The 9,336-nt window shown below is 61.4% G+C and overlaps 1 protein-coding gene across 2 annotated transcripts in view; it reads left to right on the forward strand.

Moving 5' to 3' along the window:
- Positions 1 to 9,336, forward strand: part of GAS6 (growth arrest specific 6) — a 31,294-nt gene that overhangs the window by 10,765 nt on the left and 11,193 nt on the right. For both annotated transcript variants that reach the window (XM_029936395.1, XM_029936396.1), the window contains exons 3-5: positions 520 to 582; positions 6,258 to 6,380; positions 6,585 to 6,707. In XM_029936395.1, the coding sequence (XP_029792255.1) occupies positions 520 to 582; positions 6,258 to 6,380; positions 6,585 to 6,707 (309 nt within the window). The remainder of the gene's footprint in view (positions 1 to 519; positions 583 to 6,257; positions 6,381 to 6,584; positions 6,708 to 9,336) is intronic.

Here is a 9,336-nt window from a genome sequence, read left to right on the forward strand (position 1 = left end):
TCTGTCCCGTCCCTGGTGACCTGAGGTCTGTCCTGTCTCCCAGGACCTGAGGTCTGTCCTGTCTCCCGGGACCTGAGGTCTGTCCTGTCTCCTGGGACTTGAGGTCTGTCCCGTCTCCCGGGACCTGAGGTCTGTCCCGTCTCCCGGGACCTGAGGTCTGTCCTGTCTCCTGGGACCTGAGGTCTGTCCCGTCTCCCGGGACCTGAGGTCTGTCCTGTCTCCCTGGACCTGAGGTCTGTCCTATCCCTGGTGACCTGAGGTCTGTCCTGTCTCCCAGGACCTGAGGTCTGTCCCGTCCCTGGTGACCTGAGGTCTGTCCCGTCCCTGGGGACCTGAGGTCTGTCCCATCCCTGGTGACCTGAGGTCTGTCCTGTCTCCCAGGACCTGACGTCTGTCCCGTCCCTGGTGACCTGAGGTCTGTCCTGTCTCCCAGGACCTGAGGTCTGTCCCGTCCCTGGGGACCCGAGGTCTGTCCCGTCTCCCGGGACAGGAATGACGCGCCTTCCGTCTCTCTTGCAGACTGCATTACTAAACATGGATCTCCGTACATCAAGAGCCCCGCTTTCGTCGCCTGCGTTCAGAGTAAGTCCGCCTCCTTCCTGTCTCCCTCAAAGCCACACGGGTTTGGGTAACTTCAGGCTTTGCTGTGGTTGTCCGGGGACCTCGACAAGCCCCATTATCTTAAGGAGCTGCAGCCCCGGCCTGAGCTGTGCTCCTTTTCCACCGAACTTTCCCTTTGAAGCAAGTGAGGGTCAGTTTTTTAAAGAAGCAAGCGGTGCATGCACTATGAGGTCTAAGCCTTTCCCCGGGGGTGAGGAGCAAGTGTGTCGTCCCTGGCTGTGCGCCCTGGTCGCTAGTTAGGCTCCCAGAGGTCACAGGTACCGGTTCTGAGAATATTCTGCGGCCCATGACCACGGATGCACAGTCTCTCTGTTTTGCACAAGTGCTAGCTTCCCACCCAGGCATGCCGACCTCGGTCTGCGCCGCGTGCGGCTCGGCACGCACACACACACACCTTCACGGCAGCTCGGCTCGGGTCCCCACGAACTGGGGACTCCTAGGCCGTTTCCCGATTCTGATGAGTACAAACGGATCTCGCGCACGTCTGACGGGGGCTGCAGTCAGAGTCCCGGGGTGGGGCCGTTTCTCGTTTCGATGCTCATCGGGCTCCGATTGCAGAGCACTCCGGGTGCGAGCAGAGGCCTGTCCGCTTATCTCTGCCAAGCTGACACACGGCTGTAACTTCTGGTCTCTTCCGACAGAAACGGCGAAGAGTGATGCCCGGTCTTGCTGTTTATGTTTTTCTCGCAGCTTCAAGCTGAGCTTTATGTGTTCACCGTTTGCACTAACTTTTCCTCAGCTCATCATGCATCTTTTGTATTTTTATTAACGTGATGTAAGTGACCGTACAGTAAAACTGACTTCTCGCCAGGCGAGGGACGCTGTGGCCACCTCCACTGTGGCGGACTCTGGGCCTGGCTCGGCTCTGAGGGCCTCGCAGGGCGAGCTGGCTGGGTGCCCCGAAGCCCAGGTGTCCGTGTGCTGACTGCGTGTGCTGGCGGCCGGGCTCTGGGTGCACAGCCCCTGCCGCAGAGCAGGGCTCTTCCAGCTACCGCCGCCCAGGGGGCCCAGAAGATAGGGGAGGACCCGGAGCTGCTCAAGGCCTGGCTTGTGGTGCTGCTGTGTCCGGTCGCCCACCTGTCGTGTGCCGGCCGAGGGCCTTGCCTCACCTGCCTGGCCTCGTAACAGGCTCTGGTCCAGAAGAGTAGAAGAAATGATTGCTGTAACTCGGGGAGGGGAGGGTGGCAAGGCCGTGGGGCTCCCATTACCCTCTGACCCCAGGGCAGCCTCACGGCAGCGGGTGCAGAGCAGACTGGCCTCTGTCACTTTGGGTAGAAGTGCCTGTTAACTCAGGGCGGCCCAAACCCAGGCCCGTGCATCATAGGCAACCTGGAGCAAGCCGCCTCCCGCAGCCTCACTAGGGTCAGCTCATGACCTCGGCCTCCCGGGGATCAGCCCGTGACCTCGGCCTCCCGGGGGTCAGCCCATGACCTTGGACTCTCGGGGATCAGCCTGTGGCCTCGGCCTCCCAGGAGTCAGACTATGACCTCGTCCTCATGGGGGTCAGCCCATGACCTCAGACTCTCGGGGATCAGGCTCTGACCTCAGCCTCCCAGGGGTCAGCCACCTCCCAAGGGTCAGACAATGACCTCGTCCTCATGGGGGTCAACCCATGACCTAAGACTCTCGGGGGTCAGCCCATGGCCTCGGACTCTCGGGGATCAGCCCGTGACCTCGGCCTCCCAGGGGTCAGCCACCTCCCAGGGGTCAGCCCATAACCTCAGCCTCTCCAAGGGCCAGTTACTTCACTGGGGCCTTAGGCAGATTGCAGAGGGGGATTGGGGGGTCATTGCAGTTTTAGCTTCGTGTCATTTTGGTTTTTTGTTTTTAGCAGTTTTTCTTATTGTCAGTTTGCTAAACCAATCAAAATTATGTCTCCAAATTGATTAGATTGCTTCATTTTTTATACATTTTATTAATTTTTGAGAGACAGAAATAATGTGATCAGGAGAGGGGCAGAGAGAGGGAGACACAGAATCTGAAGCAGTTCCAGGCTCTGAGCTGTCAGCACAGAACCCAACTTGGGGCTCAAACCCACAAACCTTGAGATCATGACCCGAGCCGAAGTCGGACACCCACTGACTGAGCCACCCAGGCACCCCTGCTTTATTTTTTTAATGTTTATTTTTATTTTTGAGAGAGAGTGTGAGCAGGAGAGGGGCAGAGAGAGAGGGAGACACAGAATCCGAAGAAGGTTCCAGGCTCTGAGCTGTAAGCACAGAGCCCAATGCGGGGCTCAAACTCATGAACTGTGAGATAGTGAACTGAGCCAAAGCTGGACGCTCAGCCAGCTGAGCTCCCCAGGCACCCCCATGGGTGTTTTAATTCCTGGGTTTTAGACTGTCCTTTTTCCAGAGATTATAAAGTTACCTAGTTATTCATGCCTCCTGACACAATGTGAAGGTCATGGTTTTCCGGAGAGCAGCACCCTTGTTCCAACAGCGTTTATTTAGTCACTGAGCCCTAGGCCATGTTGTGCCATGTGAGAGATTTCGTGGCCTTCGAGGGATTTGAATTGTTTGAACAGCAAAGATGCATTCTGAATGGGCTCAAGGCTCTGCGCTCTGGTGGGAGGTGGGGGGAGGACGAGAGGGGGGTTCCTGAGCTGGCACCAGAGGCCAGATCTCGTGCAGTGGCTGCGCTAGGCAGCCCACGCCTGGTCTCTGGCCTGTGCGCCTGGGTCGGGTGCGCCGTCCGCTGTGGCTGCGTGACCACACACCGTCTGCCCTTGGTTTTCCACAGTCTGGGGCACCCTGCAAATGCAGTGTGCCCTTACTGGGGTGTGCAAGCACTCGGCCTGTCACTCGGGAAGGACACACGCCCTGCCCATGCGCCCACCCCCTCAGCACCCGCCGCACAATTCAGGCTGTTTTCGTGGTTTCTTTCCGACAGCCATCTTATTTGGTGGCCATGAGGCGGCATAGCCGAGTGTGTGGCTGTCCATTATTGTTAAAATCAAAGCAACACCCTCCAAGGCCTACCCCTCAATGTGCCCAGGCGCCCACGCCCAGCCCCGCTGCACTCTGGGGCTGGGGCTTTCTTCCCACTGACGTCACCCCCTTCACTCACAAACCTCGCTGCACCCACGTCTGATGTGCCCTCTGGTCACGGTGGGCCCTGCACCGATGAGTCCTCTGGCTTATCACTTGTCATGACCTTCACATTTGGAGAAAGGGGAGCGAAAGCAGCAGAGGAAGGTCTCCTGTCCAGGGAAGTTCACACGGCCAGCCGCTCAGAGCAGCCCGCCGCATGGGGGCGGGGTGAGCCCCGTGACCTTGCCAGCCTCGGCTGCTTGGCCACTCAAAGAGGAGGTGGGTGCTTGGGATGCCTGCAGAGGCTTACCCCCACCTGTGCTCCCGGGACTCTGCGGGCGTTTGCTGGGCCCCTGCCGAGGGTCAGACACTGAGATGCCGCCCCTCCCTCCTGCCTTGTGTCCTGGGGACGAACTTCCCGACACACACCATCTCCCCACCTTCTGTCCCTTGGGGGCCCCTCTGGGTTTGTGCTGTGAGCAGGTGGGCCAGGTCCCCCACACATGCCCCCTCCTGTTCTCTCTGCCATCTCCAAGCTGGCGCTGGGCATCTCCCTCCCCTGCGCTCCTGCACCCTCCCCACCAGGCAACGTGGGTTCTGCAGGGCTGACCGGCCGCTCCCGACGGCTGTGGGACACACTGTTCCCGGCCGTTTCCTCATTCCTGGACCCAATTCCCACTTGCTTACGGGTAGAAGGCATTTACCTTCCCTGCCAAAAACAACTGTGCAAGTGTCACAAAGCATTTGGGGACGCTGTTTGGTCAACACTTGCCAGTGAGTGTGGCAGGGGCCAGAGGAGGAACCCGATGCCAGTGCAGGCCCCAGCTGTTGGCACAGAATTATTCAGATTCCCCAGGAAGTGGGGCCCCGGTGACCAGGTCACAGGCCTGTCTGGGACAAAGGGACACACCATGGTGGAGTCTCGATTCTTGCCAATGAGGGCTGATGGGAGGCCCACATAGGCTGGGGGCCACTGGAGCCCCAGGCCAGTGAGGCAGAATTCACTGCTGTCCCTAAACCTGGCGTTGGGCTGGGAATGTCAGGCATTTTAAGAAGTGACAAATGGTGATGTGTGCCTACCTGGCCAGCCCCCCGGGAGGGCGCACCGCTGAGCTCTCCGCTCTTCCCTGTTGGCGTGGGAGCCTGGGAGTCAGTGTGTGCTACGGGCCTCTCCGTAAATAAGGAGAAGTGGGCGCCTAGGCAGCCCCGTCAGGTAAGCCTCTGACTTCGGCTCAGGTCATGATTTCATGGTTTGAGGGTTTGAGCCTCACTAGGCTCTGTGCTGACAGCTCAGAGCCTAGATCCTGCTTCAGATTCTCTGTTCCCTAGCCCTCTGCCCCTCCCTGACTAGTGCTCTGTCTCTCTTTCAAAAGTAAATAAATGTTAAAAATACACACACACACACACACACACACACACACACGAAGTGACTGACATAATTAGAGAACTGTGGGACACATGGCCCTGGGAAAAGTGACATAGTCACCTGCCCTCCCCTGCCTGGCTGGCCCCTTGCCTGGGCTTGGGGATTTTTGTCAGCTGGCTGGCCCAGAGGCCACAGTCCGCAGGGCCCTGGGACAGGGTCCAGAGCAGCAGGGTTTTATCACAATTGTCCATGCAGCTGAAGGACACCTGCCTGAGGGACAGCGAGTTTGCTGCGGGCACTCTGGGCGTCTCTCCCACCCTCCCCCCAGCCCTGGTCCTGGGTTCAGACCTCAGCCACAGGCCGGTGCTGTCCCCAGGCCAGAAGAGGCACGTGTCCCTGCTGGGAGAGGGGAGAGGACTGGGGACTGGCAGAGTCACTGGGAGGGGATGGCTGGCTATACTTTGTCGGGGAACCAAGACGAGCTGACGCGCACAAGGGGGCGGTCCCGGGGATCTCCTGGGACTGCTGTGGGTGGGCAGCAGAGGTCTGCCTGGGCGCCAGTGCGGAGATTCCCTGGAGACTCGGGGGGGGGGGGGGGGGGGCCCCGCAGTGCTGGCGCCTCAGAGCTGCGTTCAGCGGCCTGTGAGAAGTTGCTCACACACCGAGTCCTTGGAAGGCGCTCCACTCGACAGTCCCAACTAGCCCCTAAAGCAGGTGGAAACTGACTCGGTGATTGACAGTCTTGGCCAGCGGACCGCCCCGGGAGCAGGGGGGCCCAAGTAAGCCCGGCTGGCACCATCCTCTGGGAGGGCCAAAGCAGCCTGGGCCTGTGCAGTCCTACGTCCAGCCCGGTGGTGTGGGGGTGCTCCTGTGGCCGCCGAGCCCTGCGGGGAGCGTGCTGGGGTTAGAGTAGACAGGGTTCCTGGCCAGGGACAGTGGAAATATCAGCCAGGATCCCCATCCTCATGTGACCCTTCAGGTCAGTCAGGGGTCTGTGGGCCTGCTCCCTGGGAGGCTGGAGGTCCTCCTCCACTACCCCTGGCCCAGTGGGCAGGTGGCCACTCCCTCCAAGTGGACCCAGATCTCCCTGGAACGGACCAGGGCCCGGGCAGCTTGCTCCATGACGGTCCTCCTGCCCAGAGCTACGGTCTGTGCCTTTAGTCTGGGCCTGCTTTGGTGGGCTTGCTCCTGGCCACTTCCACCCTACTGAACATTCTCTTTCCTTTCTCTTGACACAGACCTGCCTGACCAGTGCACCCCAAACCCCTGCACCAAGGAGGGGACCCAAGTCTGCCAAGACCTCATGGGCAACTTCTATTGCCAGTGCAGAGCTGGCTGGGGTGGGAGGCTCTGTGACCAAGGTGAGGCCCTCCCTGTGCCCCCGCCCCTTCCCGGGGATGTGCAGGACGTGTTCCTTCCGGCTGAGGCAGGAGCCCCATGCCCCCGGGGACCTGGCCCCTCGATAGCCTCCCTGTGTAGACTGACGTGCAGATGCCACTGCAGGCACCCAGTGGGTCGTGCGTCACCTCTGCGTGCTCCCCAGCCTTTCTCTGTCCTGCGCGCAGATGTCAATGAGTGCAGCCAGAAGAACGGGGGCTGCAACCAAATCTGCCTCAACAAGCCTGGCAGCTTCCACTGCGCCTGCTACAGCGGCTACGCGCTCTCCGCAGACGGCAGGACCTGCCAAGGTAACGCCCGGGCCCGGCCTCTCCCTCGCGTCCCTGCGGCGCCCCGCCCCAGCCCTCCGCTCCTCCCTCGGTCTGTGCAGTCGCCAAATTGCCAGTCAGCCCGAGGCCAGATTGCTGAAGCTGGCGGTCGCGTCTGCTGCTCTGGGAGAGGCTGCAGGCTCCCGAGGGGCGGGGCGGGGGCGGGACCAGGCGGAGATGAGGGTGGAGGGGCGGGGCCGGGGCGGGGCGGAGTGGCCCCGCCCCTGCAGAGCACATGCCCGGGCATGTCAGCGGCCCAGGGAGCTGCCCTGGCACCCGACCCGGGGTGATTCACCGGGCTCTGCGGACTGGCCGCCCAGGACGGGGAGGGCCGGCAATGATCTGGGCAGGAGCGCGGCCATTCCCTCTGACCCTGACCCCCGGGCGGCCCCTGTCCACGCCCACCCAGCTTGCTTCCCGCGGGCAGAGGCCTGCCTGCCGCTGAGCAAATCGGAAGGCAGCTCATGGTCCCTTCAGTCTGGGGCCCCCTGCAAGCTGTGGCCAGCCTACTGCACAACAGGGGCACCCCACTTCACAGAGGCGGCTCTCTCCCTCCGCCCCACCCTCCAACTCAGACCAGCTGAGGTCTGTCGCTGGGGTGTCCCTGGGAATCTGGGACGTTTCTTTTCAGTGCTGCTCGCTTGCCCCGGAACAAGATGGAGGTGCTGAGAGAGAAACAGCCTCTGGAACCAGGGCCGGGCGGTGGCTGGTGCACCTGTAGCTGTTGGGGCCAAGGGGCGGGGTCTCAGGGCCTCGGGCAGATGTGTGCCGTGGGGGATGTCCTGCATTAGCCTCCTCAGAAGTCCCTGCGTGCCCAGGGTCTCCCTCCAGCCCAGGGTCTCCCTCCACCGGCTCCCCAAGTCTTTGATGTGTGAGGACTCTGGTGGTCCCGGAGAGTCCCTGCATCCTTGCCTTCCCCCAGAGCAGCATGCAGGACAGGGGGACAGGACTCTGCATCTGCTGGGTCCGCATGGCTGACATGATCAGCATGACGGCAGGCGCCCCACCTCCGCTGCCAGGTTTCGGGGTGTGCCTGCTGAGACCGGCCCACACATATGTCCCTGTCTTGGCAATCACTATTTCTTTGGGGACCTTGGAACCCATAGGTGCAGGCAAGGGAGGCTGTGGGGAACGGGGAGCCTTGTCCCTGTGGTGTGGAAGAGCCTGGACTTCCATCCTGTCCTCCTCGGTCAGAACCCGAGATGCTGGGAAGAAAGGAGTGGGGTCGATGCACTAGGGGCCCCCAGGCCTCTCTATCATCTGTCCTTGGCTGCAGGGAGGGGTCCCCAGCCTGTGCGGCTTGGAGATGGGCCAGGAGCCCCGCAGGGGGAGGGTGAGCAGCACCTGTTTGAGGGCCAAGGACCTCTTGGCCACAGTGCACCCGGTATGGTTGGGCCAAGACTCTCAGTGCCCCATGCCTGGTGCCAAGACCACACGCTGTCCACCTGCGTCTGCTCTCCCAGTCACTGGTGAGCCCAGTTGGGCTCTGTGACCAACAGTCAGACAATGGCATCTCCAATGGGCAGAGTGTTGGCAGGATGGGGTGGAGGGAGGAGGGAGGAGGGGGCCTAAGGGGGCCTGAGGCTGGAGCTCGGCTGTCTGGGCGCCCAGCCCGACCCATGGTACTGCCAGAGGCTCTGTGGCCGTGGCCAATGGACTCTGTGGGAAATGCAAGCAAGGTGGCAGGGGGCCACGTGGGCGACAGGGATCTGGAGCTTGGTCTGCTGTTTCCCGTGGGAGGGCTGGCCTGGGAAGCACTGGTGTGCCGGAAAAAGGCCACGATGGGAGAGCCCTTCCACCATGCTGCCATGGGCCCTCGGGCGCTCCCGCCCCTGGCCCTTCCGCTTTGGCCCTTCCCAGGCCCTGCAGGGGCTCCGCACACCTTGCCACCCAGGTCACGAGCTTCTGTGGAGCAGTGAGGCTGTCAAGCTGTGGGGGGTCCCTGTGGCTTTCTTGCCATTGTGGTAGGGCCTCATGCCGAGTTCTGAGAGCATCCTGGGCAGGGCGGCCCGGCGCCCTGCAGCTGAGTGTGCGCGCAGTGCAGGACTGGTCGTGTCCTTCCTGGTGCGGCCGGCACGCCCCACGTACTGAGGGGAGCCAGATTCCCGAGGTTCTGGACGTGGGGTTGGCCCAGCCTGGCTCCTGAAATGAAATCCAGGCTCAGAAGGGTCCAAACAGCTGGAAACAGATCAGGTCGAACCTGGTGGCTTCACACGCTCCCTCTCGGGGGCCCCGTGGTGCCCTGGCTCATTCCTGGGATAAGTGAGCAGCGCCTGCCATGTTCTGCGTTTGCCAGCCTGTGTTTAGCTGCGCGTGTCAGGAGTTGTGAAAGGCGGCAGCGCTTGGTGACGCACGTGTTGTGTAGCTGACTGAGGACTCGTGTTGTCTGAAGTAGTAATTGCACGATCTCTGTTTCTCCTGACAACAGAGGAGACCGGTTTTAACTGCAGAAATTTTGAGCTTGTCAGTTGCCAAAAGGATGGATGGAGCCTCAGGAAGAGCTTTGATACTTGTCGTTACTGAGGTGTGTGGTGTCCAGTGTGGACCCGGGGTGAGCAGGGTGGTGTCCAGTGTGGACCCGGGGTGAGCAGGGTGGTGTCCAGTGTGGACC

This window comes from Suricata suricatta, chromosome 4 (genome assembly GCF_006229205.1).
Source record: "Suricata suricatta isolate VVHF042 chromosome 4, meerkat_22Aug2017_6uvM2_HiC, whole genome shotgun sequence".
Classification (NCBI taxonomy): Eukaryota; Metazoa; Chordata; class Mammalia; order Carnivora; family Herpestidae; genus Suricata; species Suricata suricatta.